Source organism: Anabrus simplex, chromosome 14 (assembly GCF_040414725.1).
Source record: "Anabrus simplex isolate iqAnaSimp1 chromosome 14, ASM4041472v1, whole genome shotgun sequence".
NCBI lineage: Eukaryota > Metazoa > Arthropoda > Insecta > Orthoptera > Tettigoniidae > Anabrus > Anabrus simplex.
Genome location: NC_090278.1, coordinates 100,112,866 through 100,134,339, shown reverse-complemented (window position 1 = coordinate 100,134,339; position 21,474 = coordinate 100,112,866). Strand labels below are relative to the sequence as shown.

Sequence of the window (21,474 nt, the reverse complement as noted above, 5' to 3'; positions counted from 1 at the left end):
AATGGTAATTGGTAAAAAGAAAATTGTAGTCATGCACTGTAGAAAAGAGAAAAAGAGAATCCAATTGAACATAGACAGAGAATGGTTAGAGAATGTAGAACAGTTTACATATCTGGGTAGCATTATTAACGGAAGTAATGAAATAAACACTGAAATTAATAAGAAAGTGAAGGTGCAAAATTTTATCAAGTCGGAGAGCTTTTATGGAATGACAAAGTACCCAAGGGAAAGAAATTAACATTATATAAACAGTATTTCATAATAATTGTAACATACGGACTAGAAATGCTGATAACTATTAAGAGACAAGGTAGTAATTTCCAAGCAGGAGAAATGAAATTAAGAACATCGATTAAAAAACAAGAAGAGATAGAATAAAAAATATTAAAACAGAAGAGCTAAATATAGAACCATTAGTGGAGAAAATACAGAAAGCAAGACTGAGATGGTTCAGTCATGTAAAAAGAATGGAAAAGGAACGGTAGCAAGAAGGGAATTAGAAGAACTTAAGGGAAAGAGGCCAGTTGAAACACGGAGAAGAAGTTGGATGGATCAGATTTGGAAGGACTTCAGAGAAGCTAGATTCGATATGGTGGAAGTAATGGAGCAGTAAAAGTGGAGGACAGAAGGGAGTGGAGGAGGCTTGTTTACCATACTCAGGCGACTGGAGTTGGACATTGGTGATGATGATGATGATTATTGTGGAAGTTTAAACATTTTGACAGTGAACTTCTAAAGTGTATTGTGCTATGCATCGTTGCGTCCTACACTAATTATTTAGGCTCTCCACGGCTTAACTTGTAAATTGTCGGTTCGCAGAACACGTGTGCATTGCCTTACCTATGTTGCCAGCACTCTACTGATGTAATATGACCGCAGCATACAAGTAGTACCATACTCGGAAAACTAATGCATCACGAATGAACAGTAGCTTGAAGGACGCTGTGTGCTCTTACTATCAGACACTAAAACGAGAATATTTTATTAAGAATAAAAGAGAATGAGGAAATAACAAGTGACTCACATCTAATGGCTGGCACAGGAAGGTTATAGCCTACAAAGGAAATACTAGATTGATCTCTGAAAGACTTGGTTGGCACTTGTCTCTCTCAATCTACACTGAGATGTGGTATGCATACACAAACTAGGTACACTCAGAACTGTTAAACCTATAGACTATTGTACTAACGTATGCTGTGTAGACTAGAAATAACAAAATGGCAAACACAAATGCAAAAGATCGTGAACCGTACTGAGGCCTAGCATAACCGTATGGTGTATGCACATAACAACTAGGCTGAACCACAATATAAGTTGATATGGAATGACAGCTCGGGATTGGTTGTGAGCACTACTACCAGATAGAGCCAAAGTGTAGATTCAGGATCGATAATGTTCAGAGTAAAGCTAGCTGTCTTATTTGGACATCCCCGTAGATGTGGGGCAACTCGTAAGTCTGCTATATTGTGCTGCAGAAAAAATTCATTAGGTAGTGAAAGAAACGTCTGAATAAGAGTACGAGGCTCTACATTTAAGAAGTGGACAATCTAGCTTGGAACTAGTCATTAAAATTGAACCCGTTTAGTGTGGTTTTATTGTGCTAACGAAGACCTGTTGTGAATCCACTGAGCCAATCGCTTGCCAGTTCTACAAGTTCGATCTTTACGCTCTTCCTTCCGTGGCAGTCTACCTGAATGTTGAAATTCCTAAGTCTGTGGTTAGTTTTCCTGGTTGCATTCTGGAGAACTTCTACAGCAAGTATTGCATATGTCAGTGGTAGAGCTGTTTACAACGATTGCAGGAACTTGTTCTCGTAGAAAGTTCATGGCTCAAGAACTAATTGTTAAGTGTCATTGTAGATGGATGACCTACAAAAGTAAAAAATTAAACATTGGAGGTTTCGAAGCAATGGAGAAGTAATAGGCATTACAGGCTTCAAGGTCAGCTATGCATGGCCCGTGCTGATCTTTGGAAATGGATCAGCTTTGGCCTGCAAAAGCTTGTCACCTGGCACGTGGGATGGTTTGGTGCAGCATCTGCATGTGTCCATTATAGCAAGAATTCATGACAGCAAAAAAATTTTCTCGTTATATCCTATTTTTCATAAAAGTTGGGTGGAAAACCCTCTCTTTTTTAGCCCAACCCTTCGTAAGGGTGTAGTGGCATCACGCAACAATCCTTTTGGTGACCTTCCTCAAAGAGTCTCTGCTTTGGGCATGGTGACTTGCTTGCTGTAAGCTCATCCTGGTAAAGTTCTTGATCTGGTCCATCCATCGTAACGGTGCACGGCAATCAGTTTGTTCAAAACTTGTGTTTTCACAGATGATATCCACACTATGGCTTGCTAGTTTATTTTTCGAAATATGATAATGCTTGAAAGTGTGTTTAGTTTCAGTCTGAAAAAATTGTACTATCACTCCACAGGCATTTGTGGCATATATTTTTCTACTTCGGTCACCTAACCTACTTGTATAAGCATAAAGAAAACATTGCAAGCGCACGTACAGAAATTATAACCACCTTGTTACGAATTTACATGGGAATATTCCAGAATTTAACTAGATGCACGTAAATATAAACTATCCTCTGAAATCCGTGATTTATTGTCATATTGAGGTGAATCACATTCTTACTTAATTTTAATATATAACATTTGCTTTAGGCGTTATTTCTAACGAGTTAACAACTCCTATCGACCAAGTCATTTACGCATTTATTTCAAAAATGTGTTAACCTCTTTCATTTTTTAATTTCCTTTTAGAGAACAGCAGTTGACCGGTATTACTAATCGACTCGGACATCGCTTTCGAATGTTGACCAGAGAACTCGCAAGTGCACATAGCGAGGAAGCAATACTGTTCGATGATCAGTCGCATTATATGGCAAATGTTTGTCTTATTCAAACAGCGTTACCTAATTTAACGTGACTGTACCATATGTATCATGAAAATATATTTGAAGCGCCAGTAGAGAAATGATAACATCTCGCTAAAAATTTACATGGGAATAACCTCTCCGCAATTTAACAAGACGCGAGAAAACATAAACTAACCTCTGAAATCAGTGATATGCTCTGCCATATCTTGGGGTGTGTTGCATTCTTACTTAATTTCAGTGTAGAGTATTAAAATTAATGATCGTTTACTTAGCATTTACTTCTAACCAGTTCACAACTTCTATTAACCACGTTATTTACGTATTTGTTACGAAAACATGTTCTCTTCTTTCTTTAGGGAACAACAGTCGATGGGTGTTGCTAATAGACTCCAACATCGCATGCAAATGTTGGTGCGAGATCTCTCAACAGAAAATGATACCGAAGGTCGCATTTTGTGGCTAACGATTCAGCTGTCTTATTCTGAAAACATATATCAAGCACCAGTAGAAAAGTAATAACCTTCTAGCTATAGATTCACATAATACCCTTCCAAAATTCAACCAGACACAAGAAAATATAAACTAACCTTTGAAATCAATGATGCACTCTACCATATCTTAGTGTACCCCATTCTTACTTAAGTGCAGTATTAAGCATTAAATTAAACGATCGTTTGTTTCAGCCTTTATATTTAACGAGTTAACAACTGTTGTCGGACATGTTATTTATGCATTTATTATGAAAACATGCCTCGTCTTTCATTTTGACTTTTCTTTCCGGAACAGCAGTAAATGGGGATTACTAATCGACTCAGACATCGCCTTCGAATGCTGGAGAGAGAGCTTGCTAGTTGACGTAGCGAGGAAATTTAATCAAACGCAATATCAAAGATTATCGATCTCGTGCAATATTATGGCTGGCTGTATAAATATCGGTACCAGAAAAAATTGCTCATGCTTAATCGCTCGTAATAACAGATAGGTCAGTGTCGAGGCTCTTGCTGTAACCGGAGGATAATACGCAGTTTAATATAGGAAATATGAAAGGACAGAAGAAATCTGACATAACGGGGTTCTCGTTATATGCCGTACTTGCTATAGGGGACTTCTACTGTATTTTTTCCCTCGCTGAAAATTAAGGAGTCCTGTTTGTTAACATCCGCTGGTTGTGCCTAGACCGTACTAAAGTTAGACCTGACTTAGACAGGACAACTTCAGGCTAAGAAAATGTTATTCCTAGACCTGTATTATCATTGTACGAGGATAGTGTGGTGTCCCGACATAAACAATGGACACTGCCCCACTCCAGTACTGAAAAGGAGGAGTAAGGAGTGTGTTGCTATACATCTGCCACTGTTCCAGTTTCAACCACAACAAAGCCCTGTAGCAGGCTGCGAGGAGGTGCTTTGTTTGTATTGGTACACCCTTTCTGTGCATGCCTGTACATGGCTGCCAGGTGTTGCGCAAAGCTCCGGCTTCTTGGGTGAATGGTCGGTACAGGGAGACCAAGGTTGGATTACCGGCTGGATCGGAGATTTTAACCTTGAGTGGCTTAGGGACGGGGTGCTTCCCTGCAACTGTCTCTCAATACTATTCTCGTAACACCCAGTTTCCTATACACCCTTGTTTGAGTCTGCCTTGCAACAGCTGCTTCAGGCTAGAAATACAAAATTATTACTACTATTATTGCAGGCTTATGATGTCTGCAACAACTCGCGTTCACTTTCTGTTGACGTGATTCACTTTTTATTTTTCTAGTGGGAGCAATTTCTTCTCCGTTTTGACTTAATCTATGACTGTTAGGTTTTTCGGTCTTTCGAAACGAACTTGTGATTAAATGAAATTCAGAAAATATCTCAAAAAACATTTAACAGGTTATACGTGAAAAAAGAAACGTAAGTAATCTGTATAATCGGTTGTCAGATGTCTTCCTTTTCAAGTATCAATCGTAAATCAGTTTGAGTCGACTAAAGAACTTAAGTTACAGATGTGATTCACAAGCACTGATAAAGGATGGCGATGAAAATAACAGGAGCCGATTAGTGTTTCGTGAGCAGTACATCTTCCTAACGTTAGCATTGCATACGACGTAGCAGTATCATAAACAAGAGATGGTTTATTGTGTGCAAGTTATTTCCTGAACACACTACGGAAACCACTTTTTGTTTTAATATAAATTTGTACGTCTTCCCTTCCAGGATTTCTAATTTGAATGCATGTCCCATGTCCTCTCCAGTGACTTACGTAAAAGTTTCGACGACTGCGACTTATGGCCGTGTACCTTTTCTGATTCCAACCCTGTGTTGGATAAGTAATCGCTGTTGTGTGTTTCTGTGGTGGATTTTAGTGTATAATAAGTAGTAGTACACGGTCTAGAGGAACTAAGTACGCAAATTTAAAATCCTCAACCTGGGTTCCTCTCAACCGGATGCCAGTGCTCTGTTCATTCAGCTGAGGAGCTTGACTTGCTTACACAAGTCATTTAGTCTATCAATACAGACTTACTGACGTAATCAAGGGAACTCAGCAATATCATGAAACTTTCTCACTGCCAATAATGTACCTTCTTTGTGAGAAAACTTTACTTACTGGTAATTGAGACATCGTGAATAACTCAACTAGGCTGGCTGTGGGCTGACAAATTCTGTGCAAATCTGTCTTATCCATGATTCCACATCTTGTGTAGTAACGCAAAGTAGCCATATTACTGTTTTATATAGAAACTTGCAGCTCTCTGTTCCAAACATGCTATTGTAGGTTAGGATGCACAAGTCGTCTGGACCAGGACCAAAGTTAATCAACAGTAAGGACTAAGGGGAAAAAACATTGTATGAATAAGAAAAAAAAGTTTGTCTGCCCTTAGTCTGTAGTTGGTACCGGCGTAGTCTGGATAAAACAAAACTGATTAGCACCGAAGAGGTCTGGCTTTCCATAAATACAATGGAACATCGATTCTTCGTTTTTGGGGGGACCCTGTGAAAAAAATGTACAACACAGGAAAACGGAAATTATGGGAATGAATGAACCATCAACAATTTGGCTAAGCATCACAAAAATGAAATATGTATACTTACAATCTTACAAACACCCCTAAACCAACCAAACTGCAGGCCTGATGGGCCTTCCGCCTACCAAGCGACCGCTGCTCAGTCCGAAGGCCTGCAGATTAGGAGGTGACGGATGGTCATTGTGTCGAATCCTTTTGGCCGTTATTCCTGGCTCTCTAGACCGGGGTCGCCATCTCACCATTAAATAGCTCCTCTATTAAAGGTAATCGTAGAATGAGTGAACCTGGAACTAGCACTCATATCCAGGCAAAAATGCCTGACCTGGGTGGGAATCGAACCCAGGGCCTCCGGGTGAGAGGCAAGCAAGTTAGACCGCGGGGCCGGCTTCATACGTTAATTACCGGTACGCGACTTAAAAATCTTTTAACTTTACATTGTTTAACCGGGAAGACTTCGTCAGTTTCTTCCGAAAACTTCTTTCAGTTCAGCAACTTTGATCAGCCGAACTCTTCTACCAATCTAATACTGTTATCCTTAACACCAATTCAAACAGCAATCGACCACTAGTTGTTTTTAATTCTCTAATAAAGCACATTAGATACAAAAGCATCCAACATGATGGCGAAATCTTTTTTTTAACCTTTCATTCTAATTTGGTCATCGGTATACTGTTCATAGTCAGTTTATGGAAATCTTGTACCACGTGAATTAGGCCTACATCGACTTATAAAGGTTATTATTACATACTATCCACTTCCATTCCGTATCGATATTGCAATCAAATAAGAATTAAGTAGAAACTTTTCCACCTGATCGATACTTTTATTATTTAACCTTAGACTAAATTATGTCATTAAAAACTGCAGTACATGTTTCAATTGCTTGGCAATCATCATCAGCTGCTTATCTTATAGCTTAGGCGAACAACACATAATCAAGACAAGTGAACTGAGCATTGAGTGAAACACAGCCGAACCTAATGAAGAGCTAGTGTAGTGCCATAGAAGGAATTTTAGGAAGTTTTAGTTTAGAAATAGCTTTTTAATTTGTATATCTAATTTTAACAACCCCCCCCCCCCCCTCACCATTAAGTGTCCTTTACCAACAAATTTTAATTATCAAATCGCCTAGCTATAAGATAAGCAGCTGATGATGTACTGCAGTTTTTAATGACATAATTTAGCCTAAGGTTAAATAATAAAAGTATCGATCAGGTGGAAAAGGTTTTACTTAATTCTTATTTGATTATAAAAGTTATGTTGAACTTGAGAATATAGTTTCGAATGTATCAATCCTCAAGTTCTCGAATGGATTATATTCAATTCTGCCCTTCACTAATCACAACCAAATTGGAAAGAGAAAAAATATTATTAACACTTTTCAAATTACGGTTATTCGCGACTTTCAGCTCAACTGGAAACCGCGCCTGCTGTACAACTGCGAAATGATGCAAAGTTTGTAATTGTAACGTGCACAAATAAAACGACTGCAGTTTTTATGCATGTTAAGCGTCGTGCTTAGATTCATATTCTTCTGTGTCCTTTCACTGATTACCCAGCCATTTAGTTTTTGCCCTTCTAATAATTTGGTGGATCTTTGTCTGAATTTTTTAATACTTATCCCATTTCTTGTTTTTTTACCAGCATCTGTAGGTTCATCAAATCAGGGATTTAGTCAGTCATCCATGTGTTATGTCTTTCTTAACATGGTAAATTCTACAATTCTTAATCTTTAGGATGTACTGAATTCACTGTAAACTGTCGGGCATATTTGCCATAAAATACACATCATATTCCTCATTTTCAGAATCAAATAGATATTCCATTTTATCGTGGTCAGCCAGATTTGCACTTTTTGTACAAGTTACAACTAGCCCCATTGCTGAACTGCGCTCTGTTGACATAGTACAGAAATCACCCGTGCATATTTCTAAGTTATCTGCCATTCACAGTATCCAACAAGGCGTGAAGCTGAGCGATTACATGTTTCTGAGCGAGTGAATGTAAGTGTAAACATAGGTTGACAGAGTTTTAGTGGGGGGGGGAGTGAGAACTGTTTACTAAGCATTCACTTGAATGTGCTGCCATCTAGTGCATAATACAATAATTAACGATAAAGGCTTGTAATAATTGATCACTATGCTGGGAGTTTTTGCGGTAGGCGTGGGTACTCGGTAGATAGTTACGGTGAAAGTTTAAGGGAAGGCTGTTTTCTCATGGTATATTCCTGCACTGTGGCATCAGAAGGTTGTCATGGGTGGCACAGAGGTAGGGCGTGCGTGTGCGTGCACGTGTGTGTGAATTAAAATTTTTTTTTTGCCATTTCCATTAACAGTACATTGTACTTGTTGACATGTGCAAGCAAATTAAAGTTGCAATGTGTGCTAGTAAGTCGAACGATTAGCTGCTTGATATTTTCCCATGTAGCTTATGTGGTTGATTCAACTTGTGCATAAATTTAGCAGAGAAGATTAGCAGTGTGCAAGTCTTTTTATCTGAATTTGTAGATATTTACTGATAACACATTTGCCTATTGGACACAACTGAAAGATAATGACTTTGATGAAGGAAACTAAAAGTAATTTTGAGTAAAGATAATTAAGTGGGTATCTCATTGCAGTGCTTATTTTACTAAGTGGGGCTAAATGTTCTTAATCCACCTTAAATAATTATGCCAGTCACTTAAAGGTGGGCCGGCACAAGTTTGCATTTGACAATTGTAATTCATCTTGGCACCACTACAAAAATGAAATGAAGGTCACCCGTCAATCAGAATGACCAATCTACCATTTTTTATGTCAAATACAGTTACGCATTTTATTCATGTTAATTCGTATTTAATTCCGTATAGTGCTTATAATCTTTTATTTGCTTAAAAAATGAGCATTAAAAAATATATTGTAAGGTTTTAGGGAGCCACAAAATAAATGAGAACTATTTTCAGTTGATTGTTGTTGGCAATATGGGTAGTAGAGTGGTGCCATCTATAACTAGCATGACTACCGTATTGAAGTGTTGCCGTTTTGTCTGTCGCCGCTAGCACGTGATCAGGTGTGATTCGCGTGTTTATGAAAGTTTTATTTTCTTTGTGAGATAATTGTGAAATGTTATTTAACGAATGCAGTGCGATGTCACGGAAACGACAACATAGTCATGAACCGCGAAGTGATAATCCTTCGCGTCACGGAGTGGCCCTTAATAGTCGGGCATTAGAATTAGTGTGGAGAACTCTTAAGAGTTTTAAGAGAGGGAGAGGAAATTTGTACGCTTGTATAGCCATGTCTCTCGTCCTGCAGATTAAGTTGTGGAACGCATGTGTCAAACATTAGGTCTTTCAAAGTGTACTGTTATTCAGACAGGTGTTTGCCTCCAAGAACTAAAGGAGAAAGGAACTTGAGAACATAACAGTAGCGGAAACAGGGCTGATAGTAGGGACTTGTTTCACAGCACTCCGGGAAAGAAACTAATTAAGCCATCTCGCGCAACAGGAATGAATTCTTTCCAGGCTAATGTAATATGAAGACATGTGTACGAGTATTACAGCTCAAAGTATCTTCTGTCATTGTTATGGACAATGCACGTTACCACTCTGTAATAATGGACAAGACCCCTACTTCGAGCGCCCGTAAAAAAACTGTTAGTGGAATGGCAGCAGGAAAGAAATATCACAGTGCATATATGTGCGACTAAATTAGTCGACGAGGTAGCGAAGGAACAAGGGCACAAGGTTATTAGGTTTGCCGCTGTACCACTGTCACTTCAGCCTCGCTGAGTTGGCACGCTGTGAGGTGAAGTGAAACGTTACGTACGCACTAAAAAGTCCTTCACAATTGCTGAAGTGGAAGGACTGTTCTGAGAGTTATTGCTTGAGTGGATGTGGCTTTGTGGAGGATGAAAGTTAACCATGTCGCAACATTCATCAACTCTGCAATGGAAATGCATGGCATAATCAGTGACTGCCAGGAGTTGATGGTCTGCCTAGACGACGACAATGACAACGAAGGCAACTGTAGTGATAGCAATGATATGGAGGGTATCGAGCCTCTACCTGTGTGAATCAGGTATGAAAATAAGATTTCTGAATCTTCATAAATTTAATACATTTCACTTGAAACCGTGTTAGCATCGGTATATGCAAGCAGTATATATTATTCTAACATTTATTGGTGTATTTAAAGTGAGATTCTTGTTGGCTGATAATAAGGACTTCATAGTAGATTTATCTCGTATCATTTTGTGTGATTAAATATTTTTTATAAACTTAATCGGTGTGTTGAAAGTGCGGTTGCTGTCGGCAGATGTCATTTGTGTTGTGTATCATCGTGATGGCATGAAAAGCATTTCTCCCATGAAAAGTCGCGTGTCGTGCAATCAGCTGTTGTTGCGGCGGCTACATCGCTTCGTGCACCATTGCAGTGTGACAAACATTGTGCGCAGCTGTCATATGCAACCTTACGCCGGCCCACCTATAGTTCCAACCTAAATTCACTCCGTGTGTTGGTGTGCCAGAAATCTTTTTTGTTTGAATAAGCAGTCTTCTGTCAATTTCATTGTGGAAAGTGTTCTTTCCTTTTTCTTTGCCGATAATAGCAGTAACTACTAAAAAAATCATTTGACAACTTTCTGCTCAAGTCTTTGAACAAAAGTATGGAAAGGATTGAATGGTGTGTGCAGTCTGAGTTTGTGATTTAGATTTGCGCGTTGAAGTTGAGTTGGGTACTTTCATGTTTCAATTATATCTACTGTGTTTGTCACTATGTAGGCTCTGGATTGTTATGACAAAGATGTATGTATGTTTGTTCCATTGTCAGCCCAAAGGCTAGTTGTATCCTCAACAGCTTGACCATTAGCTATCATAGATGGCCTTGGCCTCACTGAAGGGGCATACTGGGGAGATGAGGTGAAGTTTCCCATTGCTGTCCTCACTGAGCCAGAAGTTGCTATTACATATCAGTCTGCATGCACCAACCTATGAGCATTTTCGCACCATTCATAGCGGGGACTGGCTGCATAAGGAATGGCAATTCTAGCAGCGCTCATACCTTAGTCACAATCGCATTGTCAAAGCAAAGGATGAGCCAGGTCATTGAAAGTAACAAGAATGCTCTAGCCCGTACCAGAAGACATAGCGCAACACTAGATCTTGCCAGCAAAGGCACACTTCATAGATACCTACAGTAATAAGACACAGAATCTATACTCTCTTACAACAGCTTTCCTCATCAATACCAATTAGTGCTGGCTTTGAAAACTTGTATGGTTACCTTCTGTGTTTTTGTCGCAGGTTACAAGTATGAGAGTAGTTCTCACAGATGGACCATTGCTGAAGCTCTGCATTACGCTAATACTCTTTCCTTGCTGGCATTTAGAGTTTTAAGAACCTACTCGTAAGTGAAATCTTCAACCGAGAAACTTGAAATGACGCGACATGTGAAAGGTAGTATTACAGTTCTGGACCAGGAATTTAGGCTTTGAAACAATTTTTAATTTGATCTACCCCATAAGGAGAGGAACCACTGTCGGACTCAGTTCACTTGCAGCTTTCAGAGGCTTTATACCCAAAATTGTTATTAATGTTCATAATACATGTTCAATATGTTGAAAATATAATAAAAGCACACGTTAAAATACAATGTAAACAAATATTAAATAAAGTAAATTAGTGTTCTTTCACGAGTAGGGCAGCTCTTTTCGCACGCACCCCAAATATTAAATAGAGTAAATTTGTGTTCTTTCACGAGTAGGGCAGCTCTTTTCGCACGCACCCCAAATGAAGGCGAGCTGCATGTACCTCCTGCCATTCTTAAATTTTTGGCAGTACCGGAAATTGAAGCTTCGCTGCTGAGGACACAGCTAATAGTGCTAACCATTGCGCTACAGAGGCAGTCATATCGGACAATTTTTAGAGTAAAAGACCGGAATTTTATCTGGAGAGAATTGAGGTCATTGTCTTACTGTGCATATTCTTGTAATAAGGGTTTCTGTATTGTCTTTTAAACAGTGTTGCATGCTTAATGGTGAACCATATTTACATACTATAGAGAATGTTGTGTTCTGTCCACAGCGAGCTCTTCGGGCAACAAGAGGGACACCGCAGATACTCAGGAGTTAAGACGCAGCACTCGTAGCAAGACCACCACGGGGTCCTGTGCCAGCAGCAGGTAATAAGCGCTATAGTGCATAATGTCTGGAGGGGATGTTCCACCTGATCAATACACAGAGATACAAATTCAAATCTTATAATGTGCACCATAAAACACTAGTGCTACAGGTTAAGAAACCTGTATTGTTCTTGCCACTCTCTCATGGCAACAAGGTTACAATATCGAACGGCTCTACTTACTAGCATCATGGGAAAACAGTGGCACACACATTGGTGAAACTCAGCATTTAATTTCAAGATAAAAGGGGGTAAGAAATTTAAGCTGCAAATTATTTTTATGAACTCAAGGGGACAGGTGGCTTAGGAGCTCATTTTGGTTTCCAGGGCATAATAGAAAAATGGCGGTGCATAAATTTGTGAAATAAGTAAATTCAAGATAAAAGGAGAAAGAAACTAAGCTGCACATTAATGTACGGTACAGGGTTGTAGAGTGGGCTACAACAAGGATAAACAGACCTCAGTATGGAACTTCAAGGCAAATTGAGGGAGAAAATAGATCATTTTACTATGCTTGGGAGGTGGGGAATAGTTAGATTTAATAAACTTGCCCAGGCAATGCTGGGTACCATTGTTCTGTTGTAACATCCCATGAACAAAATGGTAAAAATTAAATGCGCTTGTGAGAAAAGTGCTAAAAATAAAATGCGCTTAAGAAACAGCTAAATTACAAAACCAAGCACGGATAAAAATCTTAGCTAAAATCTGTATCGGTACAAGTCATGCCGTGATAAATCATTGCACACCACACCATCAGAATCTTCAGTAACAACTGCTGTACAGTACGTGAAAAAACAAAACAAAGAACACACACCCATCCCCCCAGCCCCTTCTCTTCAACTGAGATAAGCTGCCGACGATTCACAGCGTAACACAAGAGGAACCCTGAAGGAAAATGAAGGAAGACAACAAACTGATGGCTGTTCACGCCATTTTGCTTCCTCCCTGCGAATGTGTTAATGAATTAGAGAATGTTAAATACAGTAGAAGTCCGATATAGCGAGAACTCCGTTCTGACAGATTTTTATGCCCCTTGAAAATTCCTATATTAAACTGTGTATTGTACTTCGGTTACAGCGGAAACCCTATCACTGATGCATGCGTTATTACGAGCGAGTAAGCGTGCGTTATTTCTCTTATCGATACTTACGGACTCAATGATCGCGAACGATCATGTTCAATGTAGTTTTCGCGCTATATCATTAGCAAGCTCTTTTGCTGGCATTCAAACTTTAAGGGAATATCAAGAGTTGACTGTTGTTCTGTAACCACACTAGAAAATGAAAGAGAACATGTTCCCGTAATAAATGCGTAGATAACCTGGCCAACATAGTTAGAAATAAAGGCTGAAGTAAACAGTCGATTAATTTAATGTTGTGTATTGAAATAAAGTAAGAATGTGATAATCTCAAAATACGGCAGGCTGGGTTGAGTGGCTCAGACGGTTGAGGTGCTGGCCTTCTTACCTCAACTTGGCAGGTTTGATCTGGGCATAGTCCGGTGGTATTTGAAGGTGCTCAAAAAGTTATCCTCGTGTCGGTAGATCTGCTGGCACGTAGAAGAACTCCTGCGGGAATAAATTCTGACATATTGGCGTCTCTGAAGACCGCAAAAGCAGTTATTGGGACATAAAGTCAATATCATGATTTTAAAAATTGCGACGCAGAAAGGTTGATAGACTTCAGAGGTTAGTTTCGTAAAACCTTATTTAAACGTTTCTGCAGGGGACCGGGAAAGAGAATGAGTTGTATGAGAAAACATACTGTTGAATACACATATCAGAACTATCCAAAAGACAAACGTTCCCCCCCCCCCCCCCCCCCCCCCCGACTTGAGTACTTTTTACATCTTGTATGTAGGCCTACGGGTACAGTGAAAGAGATGTTATATCTGTTTCCGAAGATGAGAGTATTAATAGGCGTGAAATAGATGAGAAAACAAATTTGAAAAGCTTTTCTACTGGGGTGTATTATATAACTAGGGTGTATAGTTTGTTGATGGTTATGAATTTCATGTTTTTGGTCCGTATTGAACAATATATAAGTAATAATAACTTAAATGTTTCCACCTTTTCAATACAATATATTCACAAATTTACAAAATTATACGGTACTAGTTTCGACCCTGATGGGTCGAAACTAGTACCGTATAATTTTGTAAATTTGTGAATATATTGTATTGAAAAGGTGGAAACATTTAAGTTATTATTATTATTATTACTTGTATAGTTTGTGTAAAACACCAGACAACAAAGTGCATTGGGGTCCATGAAAGTATGAGCGCATTATTAGCAGATGTATAATATAACTATTTAAAATGGTTTATTTGAATCTGCCTTGATCAATACACTCATTAAATGAAAGAAAAGCTATTTATTAAACCAAACGTGTTTCAGGAAGTCTCAACCATTCCCTTCCTCAGTGGTTAGATCAGAAAACAAAACATCACACCATCTTTTGTTTTAAAATTTAAAGAAGTATTGTCGTAATACACCATTTCAAAGAGTAAAAATAAATATTATATGAAACATCACTTGTTTCTTGCTCAAAGTATTATACATGTTTGGTTTAATAAATAGTTTTTCTTTCATTTAATGAGTATTGATCAGGACGGATTCAAATCAACTATTTTAAATAGTTATATTTACATTCAGGCTAGTCAATACAGACCTAACACAATATTAACCTATCATGGTTAATGTTATGAGGATACTTTTAATTTTTGTAAATGTATTTCATTAAGTTGGCACTTTTCGAGCCTATTTCCGATTGGTTGGATGATTTTGTATTGTTGAAAATGGTTACGCATGCAACAGTCATGTCTGTCATCAAGTTGTGATATCGCATCATTAAGACATATCAAATGCAATAAAGTATTGAAGGCACAAAGTTCCTTTACTTCAAAATCAATCAAAAACAAACATTGGCAGCCAATGGCATGGCTCTCAATAACCTGATATGTTCAATACAAGCAAGATCATGAAAAGTGAAATCCAGAAGTGAAAACAATGCGTCGCAATTGAGGTTAAGCAGCGGAGTAAAAATACTACTCATCTCGAATTCGTGAATCATTCACGGATATTGCTGAGGCGAACAACTTCAACGGAGTGCAGCATAAATCAGTAATCAGGCAAGTACGATTCGAGGTTATGTACATAGTACATCCAAAGAAGTAAAGGCAAGATTTACATTCTTCTCATCGCTCAATGCAAGGATGCCCGCGAGACCGTGAGTCTCTTTGACATATACACCATCCTTGCTATATATACGGTACTCTTAGATTCTAGCCTCTTTCCCTTAGTGCATGTTTTTGTAACATAAACATGCCCTGATCAAAATAATAATAATAATAATAATAATAATAATAATAATAATAATAATAATAATAATAATAGGCCTAATAATAATAATAATAATAAGGAACGAAAAGAAGCATTCAAGAAATCACCAGAAAACCAAACATATTTCAATGAAACTAGAAAACGAGAAGCCAAAATCATCAGGCAGGTCAAGAGAAAACACTTGAAGCAACAACTTGACTCGATTGAAGACAACTTTCGTAACTACAATGTACGAGATTTCTACAGGGAATTCGGAGGACAAGTCCGTGGGTATGCTCCTCAAAACCTGGCTTTCAAAAGATCAGATGGAAAACTTGCATTCAGTAATCAGGATAATTGTCAGGAATTAGCACTTTACTTCGCTGATCTCCTCAACTGTCCAGAGCCCCTCACAAGATTCCCTCAAGAACCCCCAAGTCACACTTTCCCAGAATCTCCACCACCGACAAGAGGAAGAAATCGGCGGCCACATCCTCAAACTTAAAAACAATAGGACCTCCGGAGAAGATGGCATCATTGCGGAACTTCTGAAAAATCTTGGACCTAACTCCCTCAAGGAGCTCACTCAAATCATCACAGATATCTGGCAATCGGAAGAATTACCTCAGGACTGGAAGTGCGCCCTCATCCACCCATTACACAAAAAGGGAGATAAGACCAACGTAAACAATTACAGGGGCATTTCTCTTCTCCAAGTGACTTACAAAATTCTTTCAGCTTGCCTTTTGAAGAGAACGCAAGAACAACTTGAACAAAGTATTGGCGAATATCAAGCAGGCTTCCGCCCTGGTCGCTCGTGTGCAGAACAAATATTCAACTTGAAGGCAACACTTAAATACAAAGCATTGAGGAACAAACCGGTCATCTGCATTTTTGTTGACTTCAGGAAAGCGTACGACTCGGTTGATCGACAGTCTCTCTTCGTTATTCTTGAGGAACTGGGGCTTGATTCCAAGACCCTCAACCTCATCAAGACAACACTCACTGACACTATCTCCAAAGTTAAATTCATGGGGGAGATCTCTGAACCATTCCCGATTAAAACTGTCGTCCGACAAGGTGACGGCTTATCTCCGCTTCTTTTCAACCTCGTCCTAGACAAAGTCATCCGCGAGTGGGAAAAGGTATTGAAAGACATGGGATACTGGCGCCCCATACGACTAGGACGACCCAAAGACGGTATTGAGATATCATGCCTCGCTTTTGCAGATGACCTGGCCATACTTACAGATGATGTATTCACAGCCGTTAAACAAATTGAAACCCTTAGCGAATGTGCTGGAAAGGTTGGCCTACAAATTTCCTTTGAAAAGACCAAGTTCTTCTGCTCAAAACTTGACATCCAAACTTTGAACACGACACATGGGCAAATCAACAGAGTACCACACTTCAAGTACTTGGGAGAAATACTTGAACCAACGGGAGGCGAGAAGGTTGCCCAGAAAATTCGCCTACAAAAATTTCGGAAAGCCTACGGTAGGGTTCACAACATATACAATAAAAAGTGCTTGTCCCGCCATGCAAAGATCAGACACTATAATACAGTAATAAAGCCCGAAGTCTTATATGCCAGTGAGACCCTTACACTAAACGGGAAAGGTGACCTAGAAAATATTTTAAATGAAGAAAGGAGAATCCTGAGGAAAATTCTCGGCCCCCGAAAAACAGAAGATGGATATAGACTGAGGTCACGCAAAGAGACAGAAGAGCATTCCAACATTGCAGCAGACATCCGTAAAAGACGTCTGAAATTCTATGGGCACGTCCACAGATTGCCGGCAAGTAGACTGACACACAAGATTCTCACCTACATAGAACATCTAAAAAATATTCCATGGGTACTAGAAGTGAAGAAGGATCTGGAAAAAGCCCAGATAAACCCAAATGACACCGCGGACAGAAACCTTTATAGGAAAAAAATTAATGGATGGAAGGTGCAACCAGAGAACGAAGTGAAAAAGAAGACTGGAGCAAAGTGGACAGAAGAACGAAAAAGGATCCACGGAGAAAGGATGAGAGCTGTTTGGCAACTCAGAAAACAGAATCGTTAGAGCTTTGCGAGATCCATTGGGTCCATACGCACATAATAATAATAATAATAAAATAATTGAAATCCATTGATCCTAATTCCTTTGTCATATAACCTCAATTCAGCAACACGATTCCTTTGAACTTGTGCATAACCTTCACTCAATCCCTTCAAACTTTCACAGCATAACCTTCATTTCAATATGTCGCAACTAACGAAATTGAAACAATCGCGTGGTCGAGTAAAAGGCACGTTTGAAGGTGCTCAAATATGTCAGCCTCATGTCGCTAGATTTACTGGCACGTAAAAGAACTGCTACGGGACTAAATTCTGGCACCTCGGCGTCTCCGAAGACCGTAAAAGTAGTTAGTGGGACGTAAAAACAAATAACATTATTATTATTTAAAAGGCACGTTAACAAGAATAATAAAGTCGATTACAGCTGACATGTCAAAATCGGAGGCAAAGGTTAGAATTAAAAAATGTGAAGAGCTATGGAATTCTTTTGAAGAAGTACAAAGTAAAATTGAGGAAACAGAGATCACTGATGAAATAGCTGCACTGCAGTTTGAAGAGGAATGTGAGGGAGAGAGAGCTATTTGAATCTTTTTATTTCCGCGCAGTTACACAACTGCAAACGATAATAGATGAAGCAGAGGATGTTCAAAATAATTTGCTAGCTCAAATGAACACGGCAGTAAACGACGCCATTCATCAACAGGTAGTTCCACAAAATCATTACAGAAGAATACAGAAATTATCAGAAATTAAATTACCGGAATTCAACGGCAAATTCACAAAATGGTTGCTTTTTAAGAACAGTTTTGAGTCAACCATTCGTAATGATACTCAACTAACAAATATAAAAAAAATATCAGTATCCGATCGGTCTTTTGCAGGGCGAGGCACGCAAAGTCATTCAAGGTTTTACCATTTCAGAAAAAAACTGCACAAGTGCTTGTAGATACATATGATAATCGAATAATGATAATAGAGACACATCTAGATGAACTTTTCAAGTTTCCTACAGTTTTTAAGGAGAACAAATCTGAATCACTCAGGCACTTACAATTTCATATTCAAACTCGCATGGCTTCATTAAAAGCAATGAAGCAACCGGTACAATATTGGGACACATTGGTTATTCATCTAGCAAAGAAGCAGCTATATTTCATTGAGCAAAGACACTGGCAGGAAAGGGTGAAAGGCAACACTCCAGAGAAGATGCCAACGTTAGACGATTTCTTGAAATTTTAAACCGAGTGTTCCCAATTGTTTATGCTGTTAAATCACAACAAAAACTAGGCATTGAACACAAAGGCAAATCTGAAGGACAAACAACCTAGCAAGAAAGTTGTTATGACAACAACTCAGGCAAACTGTAATCTGTGTGGTGGATGTCACCCCATTTTTACATGTGAAGAATTAAACGATCAGTTGAAGCCAGAAGAATACTGCTCCGAGAAAGAGGTCAGTGTTATAACTGTTCGAAACCAGGACATATTGCAAGAAATTGCAGAGGATCTAAATGCAAGAAATGTGGACGTCTACACAACACACTTTTACATGCTGAGGAAGATGACAAACAGAAACAAAATGTTACAGAAAATCAAGTGCCCATAAACCTGTGTGTTGAATCTCAGCATTCACCTGCTTCACTCAATGTGAGCTTGGCAAATGGAATAACATCACAAATACTTTTGTCAACAGCTTTAATTGATGTGAAATATGTTCACGGAAGAAGAATGACATGCCGAGCCTTATTGGATCCGGGATCTCAGTCGAATCTAATAAAAGGGGGTCTGTATAAGAAGCTTGGTTTACCGAATGTCAAGACAAACACACAGATCATTGGAGTAGATTGTTCCAAAGTGGAAACCAAAAGGATTACCAGATTACACCTCCCTTCAAGGAATGGCGGATATGAGGTGGAAGCAGAATTTCTAGTTCTGCCAACTATAATAGGTAGATTGTCATAGTTGAAGATCAAGAAGGACAAAATTTATTATTCCAAAGAACATTTGCTTGGCAGACCCCACATTCAACAAGCCTGGAGACAGACATATTAATTCGTTCAGGACTTTATTGGAAAATAATCATAGGTCCACCCAAGAATGAAGCTGAAGGACAACCAACTCTGCAAAACACCCGTTTAGGCTGGATTATAGGCGGTGAAGTTTTTGAGAACAAAGAAAGATCAACAACATGCATGAAAATTACCAATTAACAATATTATCAGATCAGATGGAAAAATTCTGGAAACAAGAAGCAATTCCGGAGATTCAATATTACACATCAGGAGAAAGAATATGTGAAAGACAGTTTACGGGCACCGCTTCGAGAGATACAACAGGTAGATTCATCGTAAGGCTCTCTATCAAGCTGGATGTCATCCTCGGAGACTCAAGAAAACGCGCACTAAACAGACTGGAATCCTTAGTCAAAAGATTAAGCAGACACCCCAAACTCAAGACAGCATATGCAGATTTCATGGATGAATATGAAGAACTAGGGCATATGAGCTTGATTGAAACAAGCCAAAATCAAGATGTACCAAATTAATTCTTCATACCCCATCAACCAGTGGCACGTCCAGGTAGTGACACCACAAAGGTCAGAGTGTGGTATTTGATTCCTCGGCAAAAACATCACTCAATGACAAGCTCATGACAGGACCTAATTTACAGCGAGATCTTTTTCACATTGTACTTAAATTTTGCAGCCTTAAGTACGTCATGACGGCAGATGTAGAAAAGATGTTTCGGCAAATCCTCATCCATCCTGAAGATCGAGCATTACAGCAGAGTTTGTAGAAAGAGGAATCTTTAGCCCTTGTGAGGATCTATCGGCTGAATACAGTAACATATGGAACAGCATCAGCACCTTACCATGCCATGAGATGCCTAAATGAATTGGCTACTCTTCATGAAAATGAATTTCCAGCAGCAGCAGCAGCAAAGGCTACTCGCGATGATTTTTATATGGATGACTGCTTAAGTGGAGGAGACATTCTAGAAGACGTGATCGGGCTATGGTGGCAAATACAAAATATACTCAAGAGTGGTGGACTGCATTTGAGGAAATGGAGGTCCAACAGCAAAGAGATCTTGCAGGATTTGGAGAGCAAAAGCGACGAAGGGACTTGACTGGTTTTAGACAAAGGTGAAGCTAGTAAGACTCTTGGACTCCTCTGCGACTCAGCACAAGATTGCCTTAAGTTTCCAGTTGAGCTGGCAAAGCAGTCACCAAGATCCAAAAGAGAAGTCGCCTCAAAGTTCGCACAGATTTTTGATCCACTAGGACTCGTGGGTCCAGTACTGATCAAAGGGAAGATGTTGATGCAACACTTATGGGTAGATGGATTTGAATGGGATCAGCCATTGTCTCGAGCACCTTCAGATTTGGAACGAGTCTTATGCGTCATTAGAAAGACTGAACAACATCAGAATTATGAGAAACATAAATCCTGGGAATTGCTCTGGCTCTTTTGATTTGTTTGGATTTAGTGATGCTTCAGAGAAGGCTTTTGGAGCATGCATTTATGCAGTTTGTCAAACGCAAAGTGGTCTCTACATTTCCAATTTACTTTGTGCGAAGACGAAAGTAGCTCCTTTAAAAACCATTTCGTTGCCAAGACTCGAATTGGATTCAGCCCTTCTTCTTGCACAACTTGTCAAAACAACAGTGAGTGCTTCGAAAGAAAAAATTGGTCCGATCAGATTATGGAGTGACAGTACAATTGTTTTGGAATGGATCAACACTGAGCCAAGGCTGCTGAAGACATTTGTGGCAAACAGGATTGCAGATTCAAGAAGCCACTGATGCAACCACCTGGCAGCATGTTCCTTCGACTGAAAATCCAGCTGATCTTCTCTCAAGAGTACTTCAACAGAACTCAAAGATAAAAAGCTGTGGTGGAGTTGACCTTCTTGGCTTCGCACACAACGTCAACAACCAGAGCATTCAGAAGAATTTGAAACAGAACTACCAGAGCTGAAGGTCACAGCAGATACGTTGACAGCAACATCAACCAGCATTCTACTGAATAAATTCTCGTCATT

The 21,474-nt window shown here is 39.2% G+C and overlaps 1 protein-coding gene across 17 annotated transcripts in view; it reads left to right on the top strand.

Annotated features, from left to right (window-relative positions):
• Positions 1–21,474, top strand: part of ctrip (E3 ubiquitin-protein ligase ctrip) — a 322,022-nt gene that overhangs the window by 69,702 nt on the left and 230,846 nt on the right. For all 17 annotated transcript variants that reach the window (XM_067157963.2, XM_067157962.2, XM_067157961.2 and 14 more), the window contains one exon: positions 11,949–12,045. In XM_067157963.2, the coding sequence (XP_067014064.2) occupies positions 11,949–12,045 (97 nt within the window). The remainder of the gene's footprint in view (positions 1–11,948; positions 12,046–21,474) is intronic.